Source organism: Salvelinus sp. IW2-2015, linkage group LG4q.1:29, assembly GCF_002910315.2.
Source record: "Salvelinus sp. IW2-2015 linkage group LG4q.1:29, ASM291031v2, whole genome shotgun sequence".
Classification (NCBI taxonomy): domain Eukaryota; kingdom Metazoa; phylum Chordata; class Actinopteri; order Salmoniformes; family Salmonidae; genus Salvelinus; species Salvelinus sp. IW2-2015.
Genome location: NC_036842.1, coordinates 25897215 through 25913522, shown reverse-complemented (window position 1 = coordinate 25913522; position 16308 = coordinate 25897215). Strand labels below are relative to the sequence as shown.

The 16308-nt window shown below is 43.5% G+C and overlaps 1 protein-coding gene across 5 annotated transcripts in view; it reads right to left on the bottom strand.

The window, feature by feature from the left end:
• The window catches only part of mast4 (microtubule associated serine/threonine kinase family member 4), a 187500-nt gene that overhangs the window by 108753 nt on the left and 62439 nt on the right, over window positions 1-16308 (bottom strand). For all 5 annotated transcript variants that reach the window (XM_023984206.1, XM_023984207.1, XM_023984208.1 and 2 more), the window contains exon 3: window positions 15811-15935. In XM_023984206.1, the coding sequence (XP_023839974.1) occupies window positions 15811-15935 (125 nt within the window). The remainder of the gene's footprint in view (window positions 1-15810; window positions 15936-16308) is intronic.

Below are 16308 nucleotides of genomic sequence, written 5' to 3'. Positions count from 1 at the left end.
TTTTAATTTGGCGCTCTGCAATTCAGCAGTTGTTTACGAAAATGATCCCGCTAAAGGGATCCGTGCGGCAAGAAGTTAAACAAATCAGAAGGTTACAGCGGCAGTGACAACTCACTTCCTTGCAATAGACTCAGACGAAACGCATTCAGTGAGACCCGTTCAATCTGTACTCAACCTTTACCGGTATACGCTTTTCAACAACCTCTTACAGGACAAGCCTTGTTGGAAAATCAGCCAGAGTAGAGCATTGTGTGGGGAGTATAGCCACTGCAAATAACACTGGGTCTGGGCGGAAGAGGCCCTTGGCCACATGCTGGCCTCTAAAGGAAGTCCCAGGGGGTTTCTGTGTCTCATTTCCTCCCGGCAGGTGGGCAGCTAAGGCCGTTTCCTGCCGGGAGTGGCGAGGAGGAGAGGACGTAGGAGTGTGGAGCAGTGAGAGGAGGAGAGGGGTTTTGGCGAGAGTTAGCCCTTAGAGCCTGCAGTGAGAGCTGATTGAGTGACCCAAGGCCCCCGCTACTCCTCTGCCCTGCCTGGGCTTATCGGAGCGAGAGGACGCCTGCCGGCCTAAGGCGGGAGGAGGAGGGCCATGGCCTGTGGAGGGGGAGAAAGAGAGAAAGATAAAGAGATGGAGAGAGAGAAAGTGAAAGAAAAAGAAAGAGTGAAGGGAAAGAGAGACTAAAACAGACCCTTTACAGGGAAAGCTCAGTCTGACATATCTGTGTATATAGCCAGTCCTTTGGAGTGAGAGCATATATGACCTTATAACCCTATAGTCAATCCCTCAGTTGGAAAGAAAAGCAGACTTGGTCACCCTAAAGAACCAATCCCTCACAGTGCAATGTGGTGCAAGAAAATGAAATGCACTCGCACACATCTTCAGTAGAGGTGCGTCAGATGTTCAACAATTGTTCAAATGAAATTAAGCTCCCACACACGCCCGCGCTTGGAATAGTTTTATTTTTGTTGGCCTTTTGACCTTCGTCAGAGCATTGAAAGGCCAAGCAGTTAGCGCAAACATGTTTCTTCTCTTTTTAACAATTTGGTGCAAGAACATACTGACACAAAGCAACTCAAGGTTGCAATAAATCACATACAAACTCCTCGTTCTGTATTATGCGTCGTGAATAAAATGTAGATTGGTGTCAGAAGTGGGATCCAGTATGTTACAGGACTATAAGGACTATATATTTGATCAAATGTATAAGCACATATGAAACGGATGTCAGTTTGATTCCGCCAGGGATTACTACAGGAGTCCCGTACAGACTGTGTTCCCTGTCTTTTCATTTCATATTCTATCAGAAACACAATGTCAAAATGTGGATTCATATTATTTTAGAATCCCTAAACAGAGAAACAGTGCATTCGGAAAGTATTCAGATCCCTTGCCTTTTCCCACATTGTTACGTTACAGCCTTACTGTGAAATGGATTAAATGTTTACCTCAATCTACACACAATAAAAGGGAAAGGGGGATACCTAGTCAGATGTCCAATTGAATGTATTCAACAGTAATGTGTCTTCCACATTTAATACCCCATAAAGACAAAACGAAAACAGGTTTAGACATTTACACCTTATTTACGTAAGTATTCAGACCCTTTGCTATGAGACTCAAAATTGAGCTCAGGTGCATCCTGTTGGAATTGATCATCATTGAGATGTGTTTACAACTTGATTGAGTCCACCTGTGGTAAATTCAATTGATTGGACATGATTTGTAAAAGGCACACACCTTTTTCCTTAAAAGCCCCACAGTTGACAGTGCATGTCAGAGCAAAAACCAAGCCATGAGGTCGAAGGAATTGTCCGTAGAGCTCCGAGACAGGATTGTGTCAAGGCACAGATCTGGGGAAGGGTACCAAAAAATATCTGCAGCATTGAAGGGCCCCAAGAACACAGTGGCCTCCATCATTCTTAAATGGAAGAAGTTTGGAACCAAGACTCTTCCTAGCACAATCGGGGAGAAGGGCCCTGGTCAGGGAGGTGACCAAGAACCCGATGGTCATTCTGACAGAGCTTCAGAGTTCCTCTGTGGAAATGGGAGAACCTTCCAGAAGGACAACCATTTCTGCAGCACTCCACCAAACAGGTCTTTATGGTAGAGTGGCCAGACGGAAGACAATAATCCGTAAAAAGCACATGACAGCCCGATTGGAGTTTGCCAAAAGGTACCCAAAGTACTCTGACCATGAGAACCAAGATTCTCTGGTCTGATGAGACCAAGATTGAACTCTTTGGGCCTGAATGCCAAGTGTCACTTCTGGAGGAAACCTGGCAGCATCCCTACGGTGAAGCATGGCAGTGGCAGCAGGGAGACTAGTCAGGATTGCGGGAAAGATGAACGGAGCAAAGTACAGACAGATCCTTGATGAAAACCTGCTACAGAGCGCTCAGGACCTAAGGCTGGGGTAAAGATTCACCTTCCAACAGGACAATGACCCGAAGCACACAGCCAAAACAGGAGTGGCTTCGGGACAAGTCTCCGAATTCCTTTGAGTGGCCCAGCCGGAGCCCAGACTTGGACCAGATCAAACATCTCTGGAGAGACCTGAAAATAGCTGAGCAGCAACGCTCCCCATCCAACCTGACAGAGATTGAGAGGATCTGCAGAGAAGAACTCCAAAAACAGGTGTGCCAAGCTTGTAGCGTCATACCCAAGAAGACTTGAGGCTTTAAATCGCTGCCAAAGGAGCTTCAACCAAGTAATGAGTAAAGGGTCTGAATACTAATGTGAAAGTGATATTTCAGTTTTTTATTCTTAATAAAAAATATATATGTGTCATTATGGGGTATTGTGTGAAAAATAAGGAAAAAAACAACTTAATCAATATTAGAATAAGGCTGTAACATAAAAAAAATTGAAAAAAGTCAAGGGGTCTGAATACTTTCCGAATGTACTGTTATGCCCAGCAGATTAGTTTGACCGGGGTCTGAGCTCTCAACAGCAGCCACTTCATTGAAAGTGACAGTTTTCACTTACATCCTGCCTCAGTGCATGTATGTACACACAGTAACATGTCACATAATTGTAATGTATTCTAAGATTACTGGACATGTGAGGTCATGGGTTTTACATGACCTTGGAAGGTGATCTTGAGAATGGAACTGAAAGGACATGCTAGGGTTTGTATGTATACAAGGATTCATTTCAAAAACATTCAGTAGCTATGTTCAACTTGCACAGAGGTGCATACTGACGTTATTTGTCCCTCAATGTTTTGAGACTAAAAACAGTGATTTTAATTTTGGAAATCTGTTCCAAAGTATCCCCACGCATAGAGAGATACTGTATATGTGATCGTATACAAATGTAAGCAATGTTTGAAATGATTGTGTTTGAGTAGTCTACAAAGTTTTTGTAATTACGTTCGACCATCCGCGCAAGAAAAAAAAAATAGGCCCATGGCTGAATCTAGTTGATGATCCTTGCTGTAAACAAAGCACACCTTGGACTGTGTCCAATATAACTCATCTCAGGTCTGACATCACCTCTGCAGACCCAATGCAGGAGAAACGATATCTCCAAAGGACATCAGTGACTACAATAATGAAGGAGAAATCCAGTCCACACAGCCACAACATCAGGATTATGACAATCTTATCTCCATTTCAGGCCAGGAGAAACCTATTGATTTCCTGTCAAACCTAATCATGGTCAACAGGGATGTGCCATGCGAAAAGGGAAGGAGACCTGCACACCCAGGGGCATGACGGAAAAGCATGAAGGAGGAGAAAAGAGAGAATGCAATAACAGCAGACCTGCGAAGCGAGGGGGGGACAAGGCATGGTTGATAGAGGGAGATCATGGTAGAGCTGGCACTGGGGGGCTGGGAGGTGAGGGAGATGGGCCAGACTGAGCGTAGGTGACATATTTCTAGTGTGGCTCAATGAACATGACAGACATAGTCAGGAAGATGATATATTGAATGCTAATACCACCGTACCAGTGAATACCAAGGAAACACTGCAGATATGAGTCAATTATTGAGTTAATTAACTGCCATACTTCAAGGTAAGCTCAGGGAACATTTTACAAAGCGGATGCTAAATCAGGCTCCTGATAGGAAATCTGCCTTTGAAGGAATATCAACCAGGATCCACTGGGAAACAGGTGCTTGAATACAAACAGAGAAGAGCTTGAGGAGTTGCCTTCCAATATCACTGCTGTACAATAACAATATTGAGTAGGGACAATACATGTTAATTATCAGCACAAACACAGCGTCATTATCACACATTTCAATAATCTCCCAAACTGAAGCAAAAGGCAAATCAACCTCCTCCTCAAACACTAATCCGCCAGGCCAAGAGCATATCTCAAACTGCTCAAGTTTTATTGTCTCAAACACCAACATGCTACCATTGGTACAGCACTGTCAGAGTGGTGGCTGCCTTCCATTCCCAGACAACAAGACCACTGTTCTATAATGCTGTCGTTAATTGGTGTAATTAAGAGCAAGGTTTAATGAGTTCTTGGCTCGATGTGACCAAAGATATCCAAAGGCCATCTCTGAGTGAGTGAGTGAGTGACTTTGGAATGATGGGAAGTGTTCATAAGAAACGCCTTGCTGAACTTCTCATGTTAAAACTTCCTGTAGCACTTTGAACCAGGGGTTGGAACGGAAATAATTGTTCAATCATTTCGTTCTTAACAGAAACATTTTCCCCCCGTTCTGCACTGTTCCGACCAGCAAAATAAAGTTCTCAACCGGTTTGAACGCAAAAAAAGTTTCGTGTTCCTTTGTTTTCTTGCCGAGCGGCACCAGAATTCAAATAAAAAGCCATATTACCATTTTGTAGTTAATAAATCCAATGTGAAATGTGATTACTATAGTGTCCTTCACTAGCATTGAAAAAGTTAATCAATTCTTCTCTAATAAAAAAAATAATAATCATGCTTGCAGTTGTGGCAAAATGGCCTAAGGACAACAAAGTCAAGGTATTGGAGTGGCCATCACAAAGCCCTGACCTCAATCCTATAGACATTTCACATTCTTAAAATAAAGAGGTGATCCTAACTGAATTTTTCCTAGGATTAAATGTCAGGAATTGTGAAAATCTGAGTTCAAATGTATTTGGCTAAGGTGTATATAAACATCCAACTTCAACTGTATGTATGTATGTATGTATGTATGTATGTATGTATGTATGTATGTATGTATGTATGTATGTATGTATGTATGTATGTATGTATGTATACACACCACACAGAAACACACTCAACAATAAAAAAAACGTCCTTTCACCGCCAACTGCGTATATTTTCAGCAAACTTAACTTGTGTACATATTTGTATGAACATAACGAGATTCAACAACTGACAAACTGAACAAGTTCCACAGACATGTGACTAACAGAAATTGAATAATGTGTCCCTGAAGGGGGGGGGGGGGGGGTCAAAAACAAATGTAACAGTCAGTATCTGGTGTGGCCACCTGTTGCATTAAGTACTGCAGTGCATTTTCTCCTCATGGACTGCCCCAGATTTGCCAGTTCTTGCTGTGAGATGTTACCCCACTCTTCCTCCAAGGCACCTGCAAGTTCCCGGACATTTCTGAGGGGAATGGCCCTAGCCCTCACCCTCCAATCCAACAGGTCCCAGACGTGCTCAATGGGATTGAGATCCGGGCTCTTCCCTGGCCATGACAGAACACTGACATTCCTGTCTTGCAGGAAATCACGCACAGAACGAGCAGTATGGCTGGTGGCATTGCCATGCTGGAGGGTCATGTCAGGATGAGCCTGCAGGAAGGGCACCACATGAGGGAGGATGATGTAATGCACAGCGTTGAGATTACCTGCAATGACAGCAAGCTCAGTGCGATGATGCTGTGACACACCGCACCAGACAATGACGGACCCTCCACCTCCAAATCAATCCCGCTCCAGAGTACAGGCCTTGGTGTAACGCTCATTCATTCAACGATAAACGCGAATCCGACCATCACCCAAATCAAATCAAATTTTAAAATGGTCACATACAACATGTTTAGCAGATGTTAAGGCGAGTGTAGCGAAATGCTTGTGCTTCTAGTTCTGACCATGCAGTAATATCTAACAAGGAATCTAACAATTTCACAACAACTACATTTTATACACAGGTGGGGATGAATAAGAATATGTACATATAAATATATGGATGAGCAACGGCCGAACGGCATAGGCAAGATGCAGTAGATGGTATAGAGTACAGTATATACATATGATATTAATTATTAAAGTGGCTAGAGATTTGAGTCAGTATGTTGACAGCAGCCACTCAATGTTAGATAGAAGCTGTTTTTCAGTCTCTCGGTCCCAGCTCTGATGCACCTGTACTGACCTCGCCTTCTGGATGATAGCGGGGTGAACAGGCCGTGGCTTGGGTGGTTGTTGTCCTTGATGATATTTTTGGCCTTCCTGTGACATCGGGTGGTCCTGGAGGTCAGGTAATTTGCCCCGGTGATGCGTTATGCAGACCTCACTACCCTCTAGAGAGCCTTGCCGTACCAGGCGGTGATACAGCCCGACAGGATGCTCTCGATTGTGCATCTGTAAAGGTTTGTGAGTGTTTTTGGTGACAAGCCAAATTTCTTCAGCCTCCTGAGGTTGAAGAGGCGCTGATGCGCCTTCTTCACCACGCCGTCTGTGTTGGTGGACCATTTCAGTTTGTCCGTGATGTGTACGCCGAGGAACTTAAAGCTTTCCACCTTCTCCACTACTGTCCCGTCGATGTGGATAGGGGGATGCTCCCTCTGCTGTTTCCTGAAGTCCACGATCTCCTTTGTTTCGTTTACGTTGAGTGTGAGGTTATTTTCCTGACACCACACTCCGAGGGCCCTCACCTCCTCCCTGTAGGCTGTCTCTTCGTTGTTGGTGGTAATCAAGCCTACCACAGTAGTGTCGTCTGAAAACTTGATGATTGAGTTGGAGGCGTGCATGGCCACGCAGTCATGGGTGAACAGGGAGTACAGGAGAGGGCTGAGCACGCACCATTGTGGGGCCCCAGTGTTGAGGATCAGCGGGGTGGAGATGCTTTTTCCTACTCTCACCACCTTGGGTCGGCCCTGCAGAAAGTGCAGGACACTAGATCCACAGGGCGGGGTCGAGACCCAGGGTCTCGAGCTTAATGACGAGTTTGGAGGGTACTATGGTGTTGAATGCTGAGCTGTAGTCAATGAACAGCATTCTTACATAGGTATTCGTCTTGTCCAGATGGGTTAGGGCAGTGTGCAGTGTGATTGCATCGTCTGTGGACCTATTGGGGCGGTAAGCAAATTGGAGTTGGTCTAGGGTGTCAGGTAGGGTGGAGGTGTTTTGATCCTTGGCTAGTCTCTCAAAGCACTTCATGATGACGGAAGGGAGTGCTACAGGGTGGTAGTCGTTTAGCTCAGTTACCTTAGTTTTCTTGGGATCAGGAACAATGGTGGCCCTCTTGAAGCATGTGGGAACAGCAGACTGGGATAGGGATTGATTGAATACGTCCGTAAACATGCTCTGAGGACGCGGCTAGGGATGCCGTCTGGGCCTGCAGCCTTGCGAGGGTTAACACGTTTAAATGTTTTACTCACGTTGGCTGCGGTGAAGGAGAGCCTGCAGGTGTTGGTAGCGGGCCATGACAGTGGCACTGTACTGTCCTCAAAGCAAGCAAAGAAGTTGTTTAGTTTGTCTGGGAGCAAGACGTCGGTGTCCGCGACGGGGCTGGTTTTCTTTTTATAATCAGTGATTGACTGTAGACCCTGCCACATACGTATCGTGTCTGAGCCGTTGAATTGCGACTCTACTTTCTCTATACTGACGCTTAGCTTGTTTGATTGCCTTGCGGAGGGAATAGCTACACTGTTTGTATTCGGTCATGTTTCCGGTCGCTTTGCCATGATTAAAAGCAGTGAATCACGCATTCAGTTTTGTGCGAATGCTGCCATCAATCCACGGTTTCTGGTTGGGGAAGGTTTTAATAGTCACTGTGGGTACAACATCACCGATGCACTTGCTAATAGACTAGCTCATCGAATCAGTGTATACATCAATGTTGTTGTCTGAGGCTATCCGGAACATATCCCAGTCAACGTGATCGAAGTGATCTTGAAGCATGGAATCAGATTGGTCGGACCAGCGTTGAAAAGACCTGAGCACGGGTGTTTCCTGTTTTAGTTTCTGTCTATAGGCTGGGCGCAACAAAATGGAGTCGTGGTCAGATTTGCCGAAAGGAGGGCGAGGGAGGGCTTTGTATGCGTCGCGGAAGTTAGAGAAGGAATGATCCAGAATGCTGCCAGCCCGGGTAGCACATTCAATATGCTAATTGAGGGAGCCTTGTTTTCAGTTTTGCTCTGTTAAAAACCCCAGTTACAATAAATGCAGCCTCAGGATGTGTGGTTTCCAGTTTCCATAGAGTCCAATGAAGTTCTTTCAGGGCCAACGAGGTGTCTGCTTGGGGGGGGGGGGATATACACGGCTGTGATTATAATCGAAGCGACATCTCTTGGTAGATAATGCGGTCGGCATTTGATTTTAAGGAATTATAGGTCAGGTGAACAAAAGGACTTGAGTTCCTGTATGTTGTTATGATCACACCACAACTTGTTAATCATAAGGAATACACCCCCGCCCTTCTTACCAGAGAGATGTTTGTTTCTGTCTGCGCGATGCGTGAAGAAACCGGGTGGCTGTACCGACTCTGATAACGTACCCTGAGTGAGCCATGTTTCCGTGAAACAGAGAATGTTACAATCTCTGATGTCTCTCTGGAAGGCAACCCTTCCTCGAATTTTGTCTACCTTGTTGTCAAAAGACTGGACATTGGCGAGTAGTATACTCGGGAGCGGTGAGCGATGTGCCCGTCTACGGAGCCTGACCAAAAGACCGCTCCGTCTGCGGCACTGTTGTTTTGGGTCGCCTACTGGGATCGATCCATTGTCCTGGGTGGTGGTCCAAACAGAGGATCCGCTTCGGGAAATTAGTATTCCTGGTCGTAATGTTGGTAAGTTGACACCTGGTGAGACAAAACCGCGACTCGTCAGTGAAGAGCACTTTTTGCCAGTCCTGTCTGGTCCAGCAACGGTGGGTTTGTGCCCATAGGCGACGTTGTTGCCGGTGATGTCTGGTGAGGACCTGCCTTACAACAGGCCTACAAGCCCTCAGTACAGTCTCTCTCAGTCTATTGCGGACAGTCTGAGCACTGAGGGAGGGAATGTGCATTCCTGGTGTAACTCGGGCTGTTATTGCCATCCCGTACATGTCCCGTAGTAGTGATTTTCGGATGTACTGATCATATGCAGGTGTTGTTAAACGTGGTCTGCCACTGCGAGGACGATCAGCTGTCCATTCTGTCTCCCTATAGCGCTGTCTTAGGCGTCTCACAGTACGGACATTGCAATTTATTGTCCTGGCCACATCTGCAGTCCCATTGCCTCCTTGCAGCATGCCTAAGGCACGTTCACACAGATGAGCAGGGACCCTGGGCATCTTTCTTTTGGTGTTTTTCCAGAGTCAGTAGAAAGGCCTCTTTGTCCTAAGTTTTCATAACTGCGACCCTAATTGCCTACCATCTGTAAGCTGTTAGTGTCTTAAACATGCACCTGTGGAACAGTCGTTATTAATTATTTATGGTTCATTGAACAAGCATGGGAAACAGTGTTTAAACCCTTTACAATGAAGATCTGTGAAGTTATTTGGATTTTTATGAATTATCTTTGAAAGACAGGGTCTGAAAAGGGAAAGTATTTTTTTTGCTGAGTTTATATGTATAAACACACACTACCATACAAATGTTTGGACAGACTCATTCAAGGGTTTTTATTTATTTTTACTATTTTCTACATTGTAGAATGATAGCGAAGACATCAAAACTATGAAATAACACCTTGATGACCGCTTCCCAAACTCTTGGCATTCTCTCAACCAGCTTCATGAGGAAGTCACCTATAATTGATTTAAATTAACACGTGTGCCTTGTTAAAAGTTAATTTGTGGAATTTTTTTCCTTCTTAATGCATTTGAGCCAATCAGTGTTGTTGTGACAAGGTAGGGGTGGTATACAGAAGACAGGGCTATTTGGTAAAAGACCAAGTCCATATTATGGCAAGAACAGCTCAAATAAGAAAAGAGAAATGACAGTCCATCATTACTTTAAGACATGAAGGTCAGTCAATACGGAAAGTCTCAAGAACTTTGAAAGTTTCTTCTAGTACAGTCGCAAAAACCATCAAGCGCTATGATGAAACTGGCTCTCAGGAGGACCAACACAGGAAAGAAAGACCAAGAGTTACCTCTGCAGAAGATAAGTTCATTAGAGTTAGCAGCCTCAGATATTGCAGCCCAAATAAATGCTTCACAGAGTTCAAGTAAGACACATCAACATCAACTGTTCAGAGGAGACCGCGTGAATCAGGCCTTCGTGGTCAAATTGCTGTAAAGATACCACTACTAAAGGACACCAATAACAAGAAGAGATTTGCTTGGCCCAAGAAACAAACAATGGACAGCAGACCGGTGGAAATCTCTCCTTTGGTCTGATGAGTCCAAATGTGAGATTTTTGGTTTCAACCGCCGTGTCGTTATAAGACGCAGAGTAGAGCTTCACCTCTTAAGGATCGGCCCCTTTCTTTAAATTTTCTCCTAAAATTACATACCCAAATCTAACTGCATGTAGCTCAGGCCCTGAAGCAAGGATTTGCATTTTCTTAGTACCATTTGAAAGGAAACACTTTGAAGTTTGTGTAAATGTGAAAGGAATGTAGGAGAATACAACATTAGATCTGGTAAAAGATAATACAAAGAAAAAAACTTTTGTATTTTTTTGTACCATCCTCTTTGAAATGCAAGAGAAAGGCCATAATGTATTATTCCAGCCCAGGTGCAATTTAGATATCGGCCACTAGATGGCAGCAGTGTATGTGCAAATTTTAAGTATGATCCAATGAACCATTGCATTTCTGTTCAAAATTTTGGATCAAGACTGCCCAAATGTGCCTAATTTGTTAATTAATATCTTTATGTTCAAAACTGTGCACTCTTCTCAAACAATAGCATGGTATTCATTCACTGTAATAGCTACTGTAGATTGGACAGTGCAGTTAGATTAACAAGAATTGAAGCTTTCTGCCAATATCAGAGATATGTCTATGTCCTGAGAAATGTTTTTGTTACTTACAACCTCATGCTAATCGCTTTAGCTCAGACGTCCTGCAGGGGAACCACCAATTCTGAAGTTAAATGGGACTATCATTTGTTTTTTGAACAGGACAATGACCCAACACACCTCCAGGCTGTGTAAGGGCTATTTGACCAAAGATAGTGATGGAGTGCTGCATCAGATGACCTGGCCTCCAAAATCACCCGACCTCAACCCAATTGAGATGGTTTGGGATGAGTTGGACTGCAGAGTGAAGGAAAAGCAGCCAACAAGTGCTCAGCATGTGGAAACTCCTTCAAGACTGTTGGAAAAGCATTCCAGGTGAAGCTGGTTGAGAGAATGCCAAGAGCTTTCAAAGCTGTCAAACGCAAAGGGTGGCTACTTTAAAGAATATAAAATATATTTGTTTAACACTTTTTTAGTTACTACATGGTTCCATATGTGTTATTTCATATTTGTGATGTCTTCACTATTATTCTACAATGTAGAAAATAGTAAAAAATAAAACTGGTACTGTATATACACTGAGTGTACAAAACATTAAGAACACCTTTCTAATATTGAGTTGCATGCCATTCAGAGGGTGAATGGGCAAGACAATATTTAAGTGCCTTTGAAAATGGAATGTGCCTCTTTTTGCCCTCAGAACAGTCTCAGTTTGTCAGGGCATGGACTCCACAAGGATGCTGGCCCCCATGTTGTCTCCAATGCTTCCCACAGTTGTGTAAAGCTGCTAGATGTCCTTTGGGTGGTGGACCATTCTTGATACACACGGGAAACTGTTGAGCTTCAAAAACCCAGCAGCGTTTCAGTTATGACACACTCAAACCAGTGCGCCTGGCACCTACTACCATACCCCGTTCAAATATTGCCCATTCACCCTCTGAATGGCACACATCCACAATCCATGTCTCAATTGTTTCACTGTTTAAAAATCATTCTTTAACCTGTCTCCTCCCCTTCATCTACACAGATTGAAATGGATTTAGCAAGTAACATCAATAAGGGATCATAGCTTTCACCTAGATTTACCTGGTCAGTCTCATGGAATGATACATTCCACTGTATACAGTCGATGCCTAAGCCTATAAGTCTATGCATGATGCATTTAGTGCTCACATCTCTGACAGCTGAACAGTGATGTGGACATACTGTATTGTTTTAGGAAAACAGAAAACAAAAATAATACGCCATAAAGTTTTACATATTCTACACATCGAAACAGAAGAAAGTATTTTTGTTATAGGCGGTTTAAGTACATGTAAATGTGGCTCATTTGGCAAATATTCCTAATTTACTGATGGTGCTGACTGTGCCAGGTCGGTTCTGAATGTCCGGCAAAATTCTCCAATGCCCGGTAAATTGAAATCTTCCCGGTCACGTTACTTACCGAAACCCTGGCACACACACTGGCAAAGATTTTCTGGCAGGCAGACAGTTTGAGTGACAGAGAGGGCTTTGCATAGGTAATTTGTTTGCGTTGTGTAGGGCTGAAGAAAAAATTCCCAGAACGGAAAACATTAACCGGTTCCCATGCTTTTAAAATAACTGTTCTGTTCCGGACAGTAAAGATTACTTTCGTTCATGGTTCTGATTTTGGTTTCTCAGTTTCCAGTTTTGTTCGCTGAACCGGTTCCAACTCCTGCTTCAAACTCCAATGACCCTTTTGAGAACCCCGCCGTAATGAATTAATGATTCTGATGATAATTTGTATTCTCCTAAGAATATTATATTTCAGCATGAGATCCATGGGCCAAAGCCTATATTGGATACATATAAAGCTGACATGGGCAGCCCTGACAGGATCTTCCAAAAGAACAGAAGAGGATTATGAGAAGGCTAAAGTGTTTTTTTCATATATAAAAACTGTGTAACATGGTCCCTGGGGCTAAACAGCCCAATGCTGCAGTGAAATGTTTCATTTGATGGAACAAAGCCAGCTTTTCATACGAGATGGATTCTTTTTTAAACTGTGATTCAAGTCCCCAAAACTCAGTGTACCTGCCGACTGAGAATGCATATTCTAATATACCTCTTACAATCCAAGTAAGTCATTGAGAACACTTTTTATTTACCAATAGCAACCTGGTTAATAATATTTCCTACTTTTCAGACATTGTGATCTGGAATTCTGTAGCAATGATCCACAATCATCTGGTCCCACAGAAAGCCATCTCAGGTGCAACAAGTTGTGCATGGTCCCTGACAAACACGAAGATAAAAACAAAACAACTGTCCCTGATAACAGTACAGTACACAGAGACTGTTTTCTCAAGGTCAAATATGAATCACTAGCATTTATTATGCACCCAGTTTCCTGACAAAATAATACCATGACTCTAGAGATGGCGTTCACCTGAGAATTTACTACAGTACTATCCACTCTAAAAGATGCTATTAGGATGTGGCCACGCATCAGCGATTCGACGCGTCCACACCAGACTGTGTAAGGAGTGGCGAGCAGCATTTAATTTCTTCAGGGGGGCTAGGGAGACAGAGGCATGCAAACAGACCGATAAGGATAAACATTACCATCAGTCGTGCCGTGGACTGATACACCAAGCTACACACCAGTCAGACAACACACAGATACTCTGACACAGTTATACAAATACATACCTACTAACATGCAGATATACAACCCTCAACATGCACACAAATACTCATACACACATACAAAGATGACCACGTAAACCGGCACACGCACAAAAACTCTCAGAATACGCACACAAAAATTAGCCACCCATGAGAAACAATAGATGAGAACGCGTCTCCTATCTCAGCCCTGTGTAATGACATTCTGTTTGTGCTGCATTGACCCTGGCCTCAGCAATCATTCATTTCAATCAGCCCTTGCTACATGGGGTCTGGGCTCCTGTTTACAGAGTGTGAGGAGAATCTAATAAGACGTGACAGTCTCCAGGGAGGCTCTTCACCCACCACTCCACACTCACCTCTGGGGAGGGGGCATGACCTCATGGAGACTTTCTGGAGACCAGACGCATTGGGGACCTGATATTAATGGGGATCTGATATCATGATATGATGGGGAACAGATATGATGGGGACATGATATTATGACAGTTACCAAACCAGCACTAACCCAAATGATTCAACTGATTGACTGATGATTAAGCTGTTGGGTCCCCAGAAACCAGGATTGGGAAACACTATGAGGACCAAACATTGACCATACTGTGATCTTTTGAATTTTTATTGACAATTATTTTACCAGGTAAGTTGACTGAGAACATATTTTTCACAGCAACGAGGGTGATAACTGCCATGAGATCTTTAGTGGGTTCTAGGTCTTTGGGTTCTTACGGGTTCTGTGTCTTTGGGTTCTTCAATGTCTTTGGGTAAAGTCCTGTTGAACTTTTACTCAATATCTTAATTGTTGTCATTGATTATTCGTTAGATTGTGTTTGGAAAAAGCCAAGATCAGGCATGCGTACAGGATGTTTACTCAAATACTGTACGAATACTCTTTCAATTAATATACATTGAGAATACTTGTTTGTTTTTCATGTGTCCACATAACACTGTATATTGAAGAAGCACATTGAATCTCATTCACAAAGTCCCATGTGTTCATCAAGGCTCTGATATGCATGCACCTCAAACAATGAGTGTATGTTGGCAAACTCCAAACAGCACACTGGCGCCCCCCAGTGTTGAGAAACATTCAGCATGTTCGATATTTGCTCAGATCCAAACTGCTGTCTGTAATGCTATAAATTGTTTGGTTTACAGAAACATCCACACAGATGGGCCTTCTCTGAATCTCCACATTCAGTTGAAAGCAAATCTTATGACATGATTTGGGAAAACACTAATGAAAGATGTACTCTGAAACACATGGTTTTAATAAATACTGTAAGTATTTATCTGCCCAACTTTTTCTGCCTAATTTTTCTGCCCAAGAGTTAATGAAAACTGTATTTCAAATTTCTGGTTTCTCCCTTGTTTATGCACCTTCGTTGGAAAGCAATGTAGAGGCAATATTTTCATTCGTCCAGGTGAAAACACAAACAGATAACACCCCTGGGCTGGACTGAGTGACTCATATCTGGACAGAATTGGCTTAGCTTCAACTTCCAATGACTTCTCACTCGTTTGAAATGGGACAGGAATGACATCCTTTCCCATTAAAAGTAAAACTGGGCTGGCTATCGTTTTGTTATCTGAAAGGACACAGGCAAGATGGGTGATATCTGACTTAAAGGTTCGTTGACGCTGAAGGTCGAAGTGAGACCAGTCACTGGTGACTGAGGTCATTTCAGACTGAGGGATTAGTCCATCTCTGCTACAATCAAGACCTCAGACGGATCTCCTTTAAAACCACTTCACAGAATCACCTTGATTTAGTCTTTTTCTGGAATCATCTTTAACTGAGCATTGATTGTGGAACGTTAAGGGCCTGAATACTAAGGCTCTGACAAAATATGAATCACTACTACTATAACCTTGAGATGAAGGTAAAATAACATTTTGTTCACCATTTTTACTGATTGACATTCAGCTGCTGTGTATTCATTGTACTGAAATGCTGAATGGCTTGTATGGCAAAATCTTCTGATAAATACAGCAATCAAACACCTGATTAACAATATCCTGGTCTCAACATCAAAGCATGGGGGGACAGAGTGAGGAAGAGGAATCATGGGATGTCATGAGTACCCATAAGTACTCACCAGACTAGAGGTGAGTGAGGGGGCGGACTTCCCCAGGGTGGTGGAGCACATCCGCACCAGGTTGGAGGTCTCCGAGGGGGACTGCCATGCCTGCTGGGGGGACACATAGGGCAGCAGGTACTTTCCTATAGGACAAGACACACAACAGTAGTTAATCTATAGAGAGAATATACTTTTCCTGTAGGACAAGACAGACAACCAGTGTTTCCTCTATATGTTTCCTCCACCTGGCACAGCCAGAAGAGGACTGGCCACCCATCATAGCCTGGTTCCTCTAGGTTTCTTCCTAGGTTTTGGCCTTTCTAGGGAGTTTTTCCAAGCCACCGTGCTTCTACACCTGCATTGCTTGCTGTTTGGGGTTTTAGGCTGGGTTTCTGTACAGCACATTGATATATCAGCTGATGTAAGAAGAGCTATATAAATACATTTGATTTATTCATTCAGCAGCAGTGTTGCCGCCATTCCCAAAAAATATTCAAATTTTTTAAATAAAAATGT